The 15,306-nt window shown below is 39.3% G+C and overlaps 1 protein-coding gene across 1 annotated transcript; it reads right to left on the bottom strand.

Annotated features, from left to right (window-relative positions):
* Positions 1–1,472: 1,472 nt before the first annotated feature.
* On the bottom strand, positions 1,473–6,771 carry prdm8b (PR domain containing 8b). Its single transcript, XM_032579228.1, has 4 exons — positions 6,413–6,771; positions 4,149–4,373; positions 3,680–3,911; positions 1,473–3,384 (listed from the first exon to the last, which is right to left on the bottom strand). The coding sequence occupies exons 2-4, from the start codon at positions 4,365–4,367 to the stop codon at positions 2,126–2,128; spliced, it is 1,710 nt and encodes a 569-aa protein (XP_032435119.1). The 5' UTR covers positions 4,368–4,373; positions 6,413–6,771; the 3' UTR covers positions 1,473–2,125.
* Positions 6,772–15,306: the final 8,535 nt, after the last annotated feature.

Below are 15,306 nucleotides of genomic sequence, written 5' to 3' on the forward strand. Positions count from 1 at the left end.
TTTAACATCACTAAAAGTATAATGCAACTGATGATATAACTTCTTTTGTTGTTTCTATCCTCCATATTTGTATGTTTTTAATTATATTCCTCCTTAAAAGCTGTTTGCTTATTTTCTGCATGGCTGCAACAAACCTATGTGAGACCGATTACGAATTTGAGGAAAAATTTCAACAACAAAACACTTGAAATCTGATTATGAGAAGGATCCGCGCATGCTGAAATAACCAGATTTGATGATCGAAGATCTTTAGTGATCTTTCAATTGTCAAATATGCACACATAGATGTGATGTCATCAGCCCAAACACAAACAAAGCTCAAGCAGCATTTTGGTTTTTGTTCTTTTATGTTTTTCTCTTTTGTGTTCTTGTAAAAAAAAAAAAAAAAATTATATTAGCTATAAAGGCATACTGTTGATCACACTTAATTCCTAGTCCACCATTGGATGATGACTTTAAAAATAAACAGAAATTCATATCACAGGCCAACATGTCAGCCAGTTAGAAATCACTCACTCTCTGTAAAAACATTATTGTCTATTTTAAGAACAAAATTATTAATTTCCACTGGATAATATTTTTAACTGTATTCAAAAGAACACGCTTGACCATTTTTATACATGTAATTTACGTGTTGACCACTTGATGGCGACATTGAATCATTATTCACATGCGGTAGTTTCCCAGCGTTCCGAAACGTTTCCTATCGGGTCTGACTTCTTTCTCCTTTTTGCGTTAATTAAACCCTCATGCCATGGATAGTTTGGCGATTATTCATTTGAAGAATTTTTTTTTCATTCTATAAAAATAACCAATACCATTCACTGTAACAAGGGAGACTCTGTTCTTATTGATATTTTAATGTGTCATTTCTATGTCCACGCCGTATGTATAGTCATTTTTTGTATTTTATTTTAATCGTGTGAAAATTCTGAATAACTTACTTGAACAAATTAGCCATTTTCTCATAAATTAATTCCCGCTGCACGCCTGAACGCGTGTGTGTTTGATTCTGATGCGTTTTTGACTCACTGACAGACAGAGAACGGGGTTTGGGATCTTTCCTTTGCACCGAGTTTTTATGGATTTTCTCCCAAAATATCTCCGACAAAATACTCCTGGCGTAGTGCCGAATATAAAAGCGGGGAAAACACAGGACTAGTGTTTTTCATTTAATCAAATACATTCTAAATGTATAATAATAATAATGATAATAATAATAATAATTAATAATAATTCATGTGATACAAAATAATTTAATTTCAAATAAAAACTGATTGCAGGCTAGTAATAGTATTTTGATCTAAAAAAAATATGTAAATGGATTTAAACTGCAATTTTGAGGATAGTTTGGGCACATTTTATTTTTAAAACTATTTTAAATTTCGCTTAAGGAGCAGAATGCTAGCTTGGTTTGACATATGTGTAAAATTAAAATAAACGTTTAAAAAAAAATCCAGAAATCCCACAGGTGAAAATAAAGCTATTTTATTGTCAATGCATTCAACATGATTAGATAAACTGTCAAGTAGTAAATTTCCGCAAAAAGGAAGAAACACTGAAACTATTCCCCACTGACACAAAATATTACACTTTGTTTTTCAAATAAAACAAATTATTTACACTGTGATGAATAGACTGCATCTTAAATCAATATTATTTAATATTACATGCACTCTGAAATATAGTCTCACATAAAAACCCCCAGTTTGTGTCCCTAAACATTGCAGACATGAAAAAGAAAACAATTGTTGTGGTGCAAACCAGGACGAGTGACGACAATTGTAATTCATCTCTATATTTGAATTTGCATGATATAAAATACAACTTACTGTACATTTACACATATTTAAATCTTCCTTATTCGCAAAGATTCAAGTGCTTCATAAATAGATTCGTTTTTTTAAGTCAAAATGCATTCGCTCACAGTCGAAAACGTCATTTCGTACAGAGGAGGAGGAAAAGTCAACAGACCAAAAAAGGATTTCAAGAGCGTGTCCAAGGTGTAAATAAGTGCAAGGGGTGTTTTTGTAGTTTAAGTGGCCTATTTCCATTTGGAGGACTTAAATCCAGGCAGATTCTTGGCCCCTCGTTAAGCAAAAGTCCCTTTGATCATCTTAAACAGTCAGTTGTGGGAGGTCATGTGACGTGACAGGTGATGCCGCTCCCGGAAGGACTCGTTGCATATGGGGCACTTGAGTTTCTCCTCGCGCCGCCGCTTGACGAGAGGCTCCATGGAGTACTCTTTTTTGTGGTGCGATCGCATGTGGTAAACCAAGTCTGAGGTCATGCGGAAGGAGGCATTGCACTTGGCACACCAGTTCTGAGCCGGCAGACAGAGGGAGGTGAAGGAGGGAGGCAGCAGCGTGAGCGCCGAGGGCATCTGAAGCTGGATAGGTCCGGAGTTCTTGGGCCAGAAGGCGGTGGTGTACACGAAAGGGTTCTGCTTGCCAATGCCAGCGGGCACGGGGCAGTTGGCGCCTAGCTCTGCACCCTGCAGCTTGGCGGCAAGGTGGTCAGCCTGGTAGAGTCTGCTGGAGGAGATGGTGTCACCCACCGCTGGGTGGCAGTCCAGCAGCTTGGGGGCCATCACCAGCGGTGAGATCTGGGAGAAGGAGCGAGCTGGTTGGCTGAAGGCACTCTTCCTCTCTGTGCCACTGCCGCTGCCCTGCTGGCCGACCGAGGTGAAAGCGCTGCCCATGGGCGAGGTCTGGGGTGGCTGCGTTTCAGAAAGAACCTGCCTGATGTTGAGGTGCTTCTCCACAGAGTTGCTGCTCGGGCGACCTCCGTCTTTGTTCTCAGAGTTGGAGTTCTGCAGGTTTTTGTTGCCACTGTGGTGTTTGAGGTTCTGAGGTGACTTCTTGACCTCTGTGAAGGCGCTGCGCTTGACCTCTCCATGCTCTGTAGATCCCGGCGGGGAGAAGGACCTGTGATTCTCCTCCAGGCCATACACTCCTCTGTAATTCTTTGCAGAACTTGCAAGCTCTTCCTTAGACTTGGAAACTGAAAGGCCTGATCCTCGGGACTCTCTGTCCTCAACTTCTGAGAACTTTCTCTTCCCCGAGCTCTCGCTGCAGATCTCAGCCTCCTTGTCAGTCGGTGAGCTGGTCCGGTTCTTCTCCAGATCCCGCGCCAGGTTGTGAAAGTCAGTGGAAGGTTTGTTGTTGTCGTGCGGACTGCTGAAGCCTTCCGAGCGGCCAAGCTTCGGGCTGTTCCTGCTCGGGGTTGTGTTTGGTCGCTCTATGCTGCTCTCTTTGCCAGGCTCCTTGTCTGCCTCTGTAATACTCTGCAGCCTTTTGGTGCAGCGGAACCGGAGGTGGGCCAAGAAAGGGAACTCAAACTGGAATCGCTGGCTGCAGTCTGGACAGGAATGGTGGGATGAACCTGGGAAGCAAAGAAATGGAAAATTACAATTTGAAGATAGAAAATCTGAAACTCTAAAAGTATGTTGCCAGAGGTGTGACCTTCTGGTCCTCAAAGGGCTGTTGTCCTGTTTGTTTTAGATGCTTCCCTGCTTAAACATTTCTAAATTTAATGAGCGGGTCATTAATAATCTGCAGAATTTGGTCGCAGGTTAGGAGATTATCCAAATATCTAAAACACACAGCGCACCAGCCCTCCAGGACCAGCCACCTCTTTGTCTGCACTGCCATTCCAGTTGGGAGTTCAGTCAGCTCACCTTTGCTCTTGGCCGGCGCTCGGCTGGAGCTGAGCAGCAGCAGGTCGATGAGGTCCTTGCCGTACCAGACCAGCAGCTCTTCGTCCTTCTCGATGCGGCGAAGCGAGCGGTAAAAGAGCTGGCCGTTCTTCACGTAGGCCTCCAGGTTCTGCTCCTCTTTGTCCCGAGCCGACTGGACCAGTCGCAGCCACATCAGGCCCTCCGAGGTGCTGTTGGCGGCTGAGGTGTCCACCTGCACATCATGAGGATACAGGGATTTTCATTCATATATTGACCTAAAATTTGGCACCTGATCACAATGTGTATTTGCACTAATTTCGTGTTAATACATAGACAGATTATTAAAAAAATAAATAAATCTTAGGGATAAACTCAAATATTGAAGGTTTCAGGCCTTTTCTGATATAAACAGGAAATCAAACGAAAGCTCCTTTTAAACCTGTAGGTTTGCATTGGAGGTTTAACCCACCCTGAAGATGTAAGGTGCTGTGCGTTTGTCGGTGGATTTCAGAGCGATGAAGGCGATGCTGTCGTACAGCGACGTGTGGCTCAGCACGCACGGCCCGAAGATGGCGTTCTCCGGGATGTCGCACGTCGTGTAGACGCTCGTAAAAATGTCCGTCAGACACTGCTGGACCGCCTTGGCGTCCCCGTCCCACGCCAACTTCTGAGAGCTGGACTCCTCCATGTCACACTGCGGGGACACAGAGAAAAACACGCCGGACTCAACCTCGGATCAAACCCGACAGGGAGGCGCGGGAACGTTGCGGGATCTGCAGCTTTTATTTTCTGTACGGAAAAATGAGCAATCCGCGTGAGACGAGCGGGTTGTTTGGTGATGTTCTCCTGTTTCTGAAGACAGGAAATAAATAAATCTCTTCCGATACGAAATCAGGTGAAACGGGCGCCGTTCCGGGCCTGTTTTCCAAACCCATGTTAAGCTCAAAACGGTATCAGCATATTAAAGTCAAACAATACTTTTATTTATAAGATAAATTATTTGTAAAAATATAATTATTATTATTATTATTATTATTATTATTATTATTATTGAAGAGCTTATTTTTCTACTAAGTGTTTTAAAAATCATTATAATAAAATAAATCTCTCTTCATTATTCTTACAAATGCTAATATAAATATAATTATTTTTAAAAGTAACATTTACTCCAAACTCTCTTTTTATTAAAGTCAATTGTTTTAAGCCAGTAAGAATATTTGCATTATTCTTTTCCATCTGACTGTTTGCTTCACAGTCTCCTTTAAAAACAAAATATCATATTCCTCTAATATTCTCCACTTGGTTTGCAAAGTTCTCCTTTTTTTTTTACAAAAACACCTTTTCTTTTTTACTTTACAATTTGCATTATTGACTTCTGTAAAATAAAAATTTAAAAAATCGCAGGTTTAAATTAAAATTGTGGAAAAATATTTGAATAAAAAGAGCGTTCTTATTTTCGATTCAGAGAAGGGGGGGGGAAATGCAATCAGTCCCTGAGCGGGAGCTGCTGAGGTCCACTGGCGTGGGCATGTCCAATGGGTTTCAAGTGGACCGTCAAAGTCAGCGGTTTCATGTCAGCCAGCCTTTCTCTCCTTCCTACAAGCGGCAGCGTATGTCGCCTCATTACCATAATCCAGCACTTTCCCCTCTGAGACTGTAATTAAAGCAGCACGACCAGTTAATTATTTCTTTTCTCCCTTTCTAACCTCACAATGTGTGCGTTTAGGCGGCTGCATGTGGCCCCTCATCCCCTCCCTCCTCCTCTCCCTCATTTTCCGGACTTAAATAAGGCTAAAAATGCGCACGGAACGCCGCACCTGATGCACTGCTATTTGGCACGAATGCAGCGCCGGTAGCTATTCAAAAGGCCGTGAAAAGTGACGGGCAGGAGAGAAAATGTCTCACTAATCTACAGATCCATTAAAAGAGAGGGACATCAAACACAGTTAAATTGGATAAAATATATAAAAAAGAAAACAATGATTATTACCCAATTATTTCTCGACAATAAATAAATCGTAATAACCATAATAGAGAAACATCTTATCAAAAAAAATAAAAAAACAAAGCGCTGCTCTCATGCAAAAAGTAGAAGCAAGAAGAAATCCACAGTTCGGTCTTTTTCGCTCCACACATCAGTGGGAAAATATACGCATCTAAAACTCACTGAAACACAGAGAGGGATTCATTTCTCAGTTTTGTTTGTTTTTTTTAGGCTGTTTTTTTTTTGGTTACAGTTATTAAAAAATGAAAATATTCTTATACAGTCAGTTGCAATGCAATAATTGTTGATTTTCACAACACTACTGGTTTTCAGCAAGTTTAAGCGGCTCTTAAATCTGAGCAGTAATAATGCTTCCATACAAACCCAAACTACACATATATATATATATATATATATATATATATATATATATATATATATATATATATATATATATATATATATAGCCCTAGTATTCCACAAGAAGAGCACAAAAGCTGCACGTTTTTACGCTTTGGATAAAACAAGAGATGAATTTTTGCACTTCCATAAAATGGAAAGCAGCCGCCCTCCCATTCAAACCCGCTGCGGGTGGAGCGAGGGGCTTTATTTCCCTCTAACCCATCTGCTAACGCCGCGCCAGGCACAAAGCTGCCCTAAATCAGCGCTGCAGCCGAAACATCTGCGGGTTCCAGCTCCGCCAAGTCAAGAGAGCATAAATATTAGGCCCAACCAAAGCACTAACCTACCTTTCCCTCGATGAAGAGGAGCAATATTCCACAAGCGAGTGGAGAGCGCTGACTCCGAAACCCGTCTGAGAAATCAGAATGAGGGTCAAAAGGTGTTTTAAAAATCCGAAAACTAGCAGGCGGACGCGGATGCCAGTGATGGAGGTGGTGGTGCTGCGCTCCCGGGCTGCTCCGATCAGAACATTTCCCCCCCGGTGCGCTGACAGTGACAGTGATGCTGCTGCTGCAGGGCTGCAGATCCTCTCCGGCTCTCTGGCAGGGCGCACCGAGCTGGACGGATGAAGGCAGACAGAGAGTGAGACGGAGTGAGGCGCGCAGATGGGGCCCGGTGCTCTCTGGCTGACTGGCGCACAGACACACACTTTTTGTTTGCGGCACATAATCTACCCAATGAGGCGTGTCACTCTCCGTCTCCTCCCTTTAACTCTTCACTGGCCGACTGTCATTTGATGCGATTTATGGACGTGCGGAGGGATAAAGACCCCTCTCTCTCTCTCGCACACAGCCGCCCCCCTTTCATTATTATTGTAATTCAAATCACAATAGTTGGTGGTCGTATTGGGATAAAGTGACATTTAAGCAGCGGGTTGTTGGGAAGAAATTAAAGGACAATTGGGTTTAAGAAATGCATTATTATTATTATTATTATTATTATTATTATTATTATAGTTATTATTATTTTTATTTTATTATTTTTATTTTATTATTATTGCTATTATTATTTGTTTATTTTATTTTTTTAAGGGATCAAGCTTTAGTTCTTATCCTATAAATAAAGTGGACTTCCCTGTATTCTGTATTTGAACACATGATATCTATTTAACTTTGTGGATGTTTCCAACTTCCTGTCTGATTTCCGGACTTTCCGGACTCGGACTCCGGTAGCACCGGGCCGCCGTGTCTTCTCCCGCCGCCCCAGCCGTCTCTGCATGCGGTCGGATGTGCTGGACATCCCGGGTGTTTGACCCGCAGCGGGTCCCATGCCGCCGCCGCCGCTGACTGACTGACTGGCTGGCTGCACTTTGCTCGGGTTCATTTAGGGGGCGCCAGTGTATAATGTGCGCAGATTGAGCGACTGAGATTTGAACAGAGGAGAGCTGCAGGAACAGGTGAGAATGAAATGCTGATGGTTAAACTTTATTGTCATCAGTTTATGTTTTAAGTTTAACCTGATTTTTTAAAAAAAATTTATTTATGGAAGCCATGAAATCAGGCTTCCTGTATAAAATACTTTTATGTTGATTCTGTTGCGTTGGTAGGTAAAACATTCTCAGTTCCTCCATCGCCCTGCTACTTTAAAGATGCAACAACAGCATAAATTCTCCAGTCACCGTCTACACATCAATGCAGACTGAACACAAAAAACTATTTTATTAATGCTCACCTACTCAGCACAGAACAAACAACACAAATCAAGATGACAAATACTCCATTTGTTCAACAGAAGAAACAACTTTTAGTTTAAAAACCTTTTGCTACTTTTTTATTTCAAAAGATCTAACAGAAGTGTGAGGACTTTGGGTTTTGGTTTGGTTGGCAGCAAATCTTCCAGCTCTGAAACCGACTCCTCTAAATAATAATGACTAATGTCAGTTTCATTCAATTGATGGGTTGTAAAGAAACTGAGCTGCAGAGGTAAAAAAAAAAAAAAAAAACCTGACTGTGAAGCTGACAGTTCCTCCTCTAGGCTCCTTGTTAAAAGAGAAAAATTGCAGGTGTGCACTTTTAGAGTATAATAAAATAAGTATAAACTGATATGTTGCTTTCTCTGATTGAAACAAAACTGGTTTTTAATCTGAAAACACAATGAAACACTGAAACAAGTGTTTGTATGAATTATAACAACTCCAGGTTTTATGAACTGTAGTGTTTGCATGGACTTCTTTTTTACTCTTCTATTAATTTTATGTCTTTTTACGATGTGACCTTCTAAAACACAGAGTAGAATAGAGTAATAGAGTAAAGTAAAGCTGTAAACCAATACACAATAAATAAATACTAACCAAAAATGAACATATAAACATAAAGAAAATCATTATCACACACAATAGGAAAGCTGAATTCAACACGACACACATTCAGTATAAAAATAGAGTGTAAAGATATTTTATGATATAAAAACACTCCAAATGTGAAGAAATACATTTTCTTGTGAGCAAAAATACAGGAAGACAAACAAACAGTCTGTCAGAACAAATCAACAATGTATCCAATACATGGATGTCCATTAAAAAAAAAAAGCCAATATGTTTCATTATGTTATGTCCCACATGGAAACTAGTTTGTCGCTGAAGCAGTTTCAGTCTGACGCATGAGGAGTGGAACATTGTAAAGGAGCGATGCTGCTTTTGCTGAAGGATCCTCCCGTCTCCCACCACCCGCACAGGGTGGAGCGGCCTTCCCGTTCCCGCCTGCTCAGTTTACCTGCTCTCTCTGTAACTATTCAGGACTGCAATCCTCTTCTTGATGGCCTGTGTGTTGGAGTTTCCTTGCAAGACCAAATAGGTTTTAATGTTACAGATAAAAACCTGCCATGTTGAAGCACAAAATCACACAAATTCAGAGCACAGCGCGAATCTAGAAACAGCTGCTGAGTAAAGACCCGTTGAAGTAGCATGAAAACCATCATCTCTCAAACATCCTGTTTTCTGAATTAACCCGTTAGCATCAGTTGGTCGAGCCTACAGGTGTTAAACCAGCTGCTTTTAATTCACTGAAAGGAGAAATCTTAAATCTGCACATTCTGTGGTCTCCACTCATTTTCAGAATTAAAATTCCACACTTATAGTTGTATATTTTAATTTGATGTCTTCTCAAATATTATTTAGCAGATTTTTATTTATTTTATTAATGTGCTGTCTTTGCTTTGCAGCCTAAGAAAATAACACATTGCTTATTTTAAAAAATAACGAAAATGCATAAAACACACAAAAAAATAATGTCTTAGATGTATTTAATGATGTGCATACATTATTTTTTTTGTATTTTTGTGTGTTTCTTGTTTTTGTTTTATTTTATGTCTTTGCAGATGGCCTGAGATGGCAGCGTAGTGAAGGCAAATTTGATCTCAGATCATTCGGAGCATTCTGCCACGGACCGAGCGATCAGGAGTGCACTCCAACATTTTGGGCGGGGGGGAATAAAATGTGCACACAATACAAACCCACGGCGGATCAAACACAGTTGTCACAGTTTGCTGAGAGCTCCCGCTTTCTGGCCTCGCACTCCGTGTTTGGGAAGAAATTTGAACGTTTTTCTCTAATATTCAGGGAGTTTCTGGAAAAAACAACTGAAAACTGTATATATGTGCACGTTGTAGTGTAAAATTAACTGTCTTACAGAGTGTTAAACTTTGAAGTGGTCATGTAGAAGAAATACTAATTGTTGGCATTTTGGAAGAATAAGTGAATTTTGTAAAAATGTGTGGTAAAATAGCACAAAATGTAATTTTCAGGCGTATTTTGAATACATTTCTCAATAAATTCTGAAGAAGGGAAGAAAGCAACCAAATGTGTTAAATTTAACCTGGTGAGAGGAATTTGAGGAAGCAGGCATTGAGTTGAAGTGTGTCACAATGTCGGGATTTTTTTCTCTGTTTAAAGTCAGAAATTCACAGCTGAGGGCTCAGTGTGTCTGTGAAGCATCTGGATTGTTTGACAGCATGGATCATTTCTTCATCTCATCCCCTTTCAGGCCATAATCACGATGAATTTAGATTTTTCAGCCACGAGTTTCCCAGGAAAGATTGATGTGTAAGAATGAAGAGGAGTTCCCATCTAAACCTAAAAGACAGTTTGGTTTTAAGAATAAGACAAGACAGAAATTTCAGTTTATACCAAGGAGGAAAATGCAACAAAAGTTATTTATGTGTATTACAGACTGAAGTTATGGCACAAATAAATCCCCTCATTTAGTCACAACTTGATATGGGAATGCTTCAAAAACAGGACAACAACACCCAAACATCAAATAAAAAATACTCACTGCTATTTATGAGGCTCTACAGCAAAGGCTGATTTGTCTAACAATAAGTTTAATAAAGAAATATTTGATCAAGTCAAAAACTGTCAGTACAGGATTCAATAATTCTTCTAATATAACAATGAAAAACAAAGTTAGGGAAGTTTAATGTTGGATGTTTCATCATGTTTAGCTAAATTAGTCATTTCAAGGAAGGTGGAAATGACTCGTTCACTCAGATTTTTGATTGACAAATAACTCAAATGAATCCTGGTCTGCCAAGTATGATCCATACTAGTTTAGTAGTTCCAAAGAATCACACTAAGACTTCCATTTCTTGGAGATTCAGCTGTTTTTAATCTGATTATGTAAGAGTGAGTGCTGACCTCTAACCCTGTCTATTTCGTTTCCACATTAAGCTAAAGATAATTGTGACCAATGTCATCTTCATACATGTAAATATCGCATCAGATGTTGTAATATTTTATAGTTTGAGCAAAAAAGAGTATCTAGTTATTAAATGGAAAGTGAAAATGGAGGTTTGAGAACATCCACATTTTTATATTTGTTGTTATACACAAGTAGCAAAAAGCAGTAGGTCGGTTTTATGCTCTAAATTATTCAGTTACAACTTATTCTATGTGAAAAAATAAATACTTTAATATCAGTTCTGGGATTGTGTTGTATTTTGTGTGGAACCATTCCATTTTCCTGGCTATTTATTACTTTCTAGACACAATTTCGTCCCATTTCTTTGATTGAATGTGTAAAAGAACAAAAACGATAACCGTCTGACAGACAGGAAACAGGATTCTAGCTCCAACAAGGTGATTCCCAAAGAGCTATTAGCTGAAAACTTGGCAGACATGAGAAGATCACCTGAAGGACGATCCATCTCTCAGGTCTTCTCCGGTTTTTGTCACGTTTTTTTCCCCAAGTCTCAGCCGTTGGAAATACAATCTGCTGGAGTTTTCTGTAATTATGAACATCGGTGTCACCTGCCAGGATGAGACAAATAATTATAACAATAACTGTTTGTGTAAAAATGTGTGTGGGAGGAGGTTTACGGAACAGCACAGGGCGTTGTAAGTCAAATTACAGAACCAACAACTCAGACTGTCACATCTCATCCATCAGCATGACTAAAAGGAGGCTACAACTGTCTGTATAATGTGGATGCAGATCCAGCTGCAAAAATAGGAACAACAAAGCAAACATTAAAATCACAAATGGGTGTTGATGTTTGGCCGCATTACCTGTCCAAGTGAAGCCTCCATCAGATCAGATTTCTGGGAGGCTAAATGCTGATGAGATTAGCAGCTCCGTTCCCACACCATGTTTAATTCACCGTCTCCGTCCAAAACACACTGATGCGGTTTTTACCTTTTGTGTACATCTCTGTGAGGAGCTTTTGACAGCATCATATTTTTATCATGCATCAACAGGCTCTTTTTAATATTTCATCTGAAAAAACATAACCAGGGGAACTGCAGGACCAAACTTTAGCTTTCATCTGCTCATTGTTAATACCAAACTCAGTGATGAGTTAATTCCCTTCCCTCTCATTGGGCAGATCACATGAAACGGCAGTGACAGCAGAAGCTTTCTGCAAATGGATTTCAGCAGACAGAAACTGGCAGCACTTCGCTCCGTCCCCACTGTCTTGCTGTCACTGCCTCTCATCAAATATTAGGCATGTTTTTTGTGCTTTGGAGGGTGTGTGTGGGGGCGTGGGTGTGGGTGTGTGTGTGTGTGTTATGGAGGAGCTCGAGAGGCCTGTGGATTGATCTTTGACGGGTAAACGACACAGGAAAAGTGCAGTTATTTAGTCGGACGTTGGAATCATCAGCTGTTAAAAGTCTGTGCAACACAGGTGGTTAATAAACGATCGTCCGCTTCAATAAAAGGAGCTTATTATGTATATTTTAAACAGAGAAACACGTTTATTTCAAATGATAATAAAAAGAAAAGCTTCACAGAAGCCTGAAAGTTTAATCTGACATCAAATTGGACCTTTTTTGCAAAACATTTCTGCTTTTGAAAGACTTTCAGTTTTTTGCCCCAGTTCTAAAATTCATGTTGAGCAAATTGTCTCCAACATGGATTAGACTGGATTTGTTACTTTTATTGCATAGACTAAAAATACGTATCTGTGCAGATGATTCATTGAAAGTTGAATTAGAAAACATTTTGTTATATCTTAGCCAACATCAGTTTTATTGATTAAAAAATGCTTTGATTTTAAACATTTTATTGAACAACTTTTTGCTGCAGCTCAGCCACTGGCATTACCACATACTAACGCGATTCAAATGAAGAAGAACGCGGAGTTTGAGTCTTAACCTCCACAAAACAACAATTTGAGGGTACAGACATTAACACAACTACTTGTAAACATACGTTAGAGAATATATTTATCATAAAATATATAGGGAAATTATAATAATTTCAAACTTTCAGTGAGGTGTACCATATCAGAACTGTAAAACCTTCTTAAACTTGTCAACTCAAACATCACGCTATGAATTTAAGGTCAGAGATGCTCTTAGTAAATGTCTGATGATCAATGACCAGAAATGAAAAAGTCTGATCTTTTCCCAAATGATAACAACACCACATCCACTTCTACCAGTAAATGTTCTGTAGTACTGATGCTGTTTTTGTTGAAAGAAAGGCTCCAACCTAGCTATTTTTATGATCAGTAAAGTTTTTAAAGTGAAGTCAGTAACTCGGAACAACAATAAGATGCTATAAAAGCTTCAAAAGGAAACAACACTTTCTTTGACGTCTCAATAAATGTATGCGGTTCATTCTGGCTGCAAGAAAGCGAGAGTGAGCAAGACTTTCAGCAGATAACAACACGATTGAGGATATTATAGCAAAATTGCTGTTTTGTCTTCTTGAACTTTCATTCTAACACTGAACATGTTGGCAGACTTCAGAAAATCTCAGCCAAGCTACATTTTCTATGTTATATTGCATATTTTGATACAGATCCCACATCAAGTAAACACATGGCCAGTATCACCTATAAGCATAATGATAGTTCTACATTTTATTATTTAGGTTTGACATGTCTTCAAACTTTGGACCTTTAGGTGTTTTTCAGATTTTTCCTTGAATTATTTTATTAAAACCTAAAATAAAGTTTAAAGGTATCTACAAAATACTTTAACAATTAATGAACATGATAAACAGAAACAATAAAAAAAAGAACTGAATGCATTTTTGCTAAAGCAAAGTGCAAAAAATTAGGATTTGAGAGCTAATCAAGAACAAATCTTTGAGATAGATTTGAGAAAATGCAACACAAAAATAAAATAAAAACTTACCACCCTAGCACAGATACTGATATCTACTTCCTGTTGATAAATCTGGACACACAATGGTGAGTTTGAAATAGAGCTATCGCTTCTCCTCATCGAAAGGAGTCAAATCAGCCTGTTTGGCTGATCCACACATCCAAAAATTAAATTGCTGTTTCTGTCACACATTTCTGTTTTCTGCAGCAAATTCACATAAAAACCCCAAACATATCTGAACAAACAAGACAAAAGGTGACATCTTATTCAAAAAATAATATCTGACTTCCAGTGAGCTTATGCAGTATTGATATATTTGCTTGTGTTTTAAATAAATGTGCACTCTTGTGATTTGGGATTTAATATTTCAGTGTTTAACTTTGAGCTGAATGTTTTGTGCCTCGGGGCCACGCTGGAAATAAGTGGAAACAAATATGTTTGTTTGTTGCATCCACAAAGGCATTCAACCAAATCCATTTTTTAAGATATAGAGGCACGGTGCACATTTATTTGTTCAAATAATAAATGATTCCCTGAGATAAACAGTTGCATGGTTATTACAGTATGTGAGGGATTTTTTGGCTCCAGCTCCTCCATCTCTCAATTATCTGTTAATGATATCATCACTGCTGAAGTGAGTCAACAAGAAAGGCCTGGCTCTGCTTGGAGTTTTTGATAACACAGCCCAGATGCACCGATGGAGGATCCAAACACCTAACTGACATGGCGACGAACAAACCGACACGCTGTGAAGACTGTGAGCGTGGGAGTCGCTGCAGACCTTCCAGTCCTTTTCCGACGGAGGGCAGAAGAGGAGAAGAAAGGAAGAGGCAGCGACTCCAAGGAGGAATCAAAGAGGAAGTGTGGGATGTTTGTGTCAAAGGAGGACAGGGAGACACATGCAGAACGGGGAAGAAATTCCTGCCGCGGTGGAATTTCAGACATCTGTGCGTCCAAAAGGTTCTGGCTCGTCCAGTCACAAGTTTATATAAATAAATGTCAATCTGGACACTGAGGCCCAGTGATATAACAGTGACTCAACTAGCTACCAGTTTGTTAAAGCTCTTAAATCTGTTATTTATGTCCTCCTACATTACACAGGAAGGGAAGCTCTTACTTGATCCAAATGGAAAAAAAGAAGAACGAATAAGGTAAATGTGATACACAGAAAGATTTTATTATAAAAGTCTAATGGATGGATTGATGGGTCAAATAGTTATAAACAGACCTCACTTCCATTTTTATCTGTCAGTTTATCCATCGTCCTCCAGTGATGAAAGCCAATGTGCAGCACACTGAAAAAACACTAAATCCTACCAAATATGGTTGGTTTCTGGTGAAATTATATTATTACACTTGAAGTAAGACAAAACTAACTTACTAGTAACATTTCAGCAAGATATAGGAGCTTGAACTTAGAAACAAGACATTTTTCCCATAAGTAAAATAATCTGCCAGTGAAACTAGTATTTTTTCATCATTACTAATGAAATATTGACTAAAAACAAGCTCTATCATTCATAGAGTAGATGACAATTTACCTGAAGATCTTGAACAAAGACCCATATTGACTCAGAGGGAGTTTCCAGAACCAAGGCCTCTTTGGGTTTGAATTCCCTGAATCATTAGTTG

The sequence above is a fragment of the Xiphophorus hellerii genome, chromosome 12 (genome assembly GCF_003331165.1).
Source record: "Xiphophorus hellerii strain 12219 chromosome 12, Xiphophorus_hellerii-4.1, whole genome shotgun sequence".
Taxonomy (NCBI): Eukaryota; Metazoa; Chordata; class Actinopteri; order Cyprinodontiformes; family Poeciliidae; genus Xiphophorus; species Xiphophorus hellerii.

What these genes read in the sequence shown, in the direction of transcription:
- prdm8b (XM_032579228.1), bottom strand. Translation starts at nt 4,367, where the DNA reads ATGGAGGAGTCCAGCTCTCAGAAGTTGGCGTGGGACGGGGACGCCAAG. An exon ending in CAGCACCTTACATCTTCAGG is followed by an intron (nt 3,912 to 4,148) that starts GTGGGTTAAACC and finishes CATGATGTGCAG; the next exon opens with GTGGACACCTCAGCCGCCAA. An exon ending in AGCGCCGGCCAAGAGCAAAG is followed by an intron (nt 3,385 to 3,679) that starts GTGAGCTGACTG and finishes TTTGCTTCCCAG; the next exon opens with GTTCATCCCACCATTCCTGT.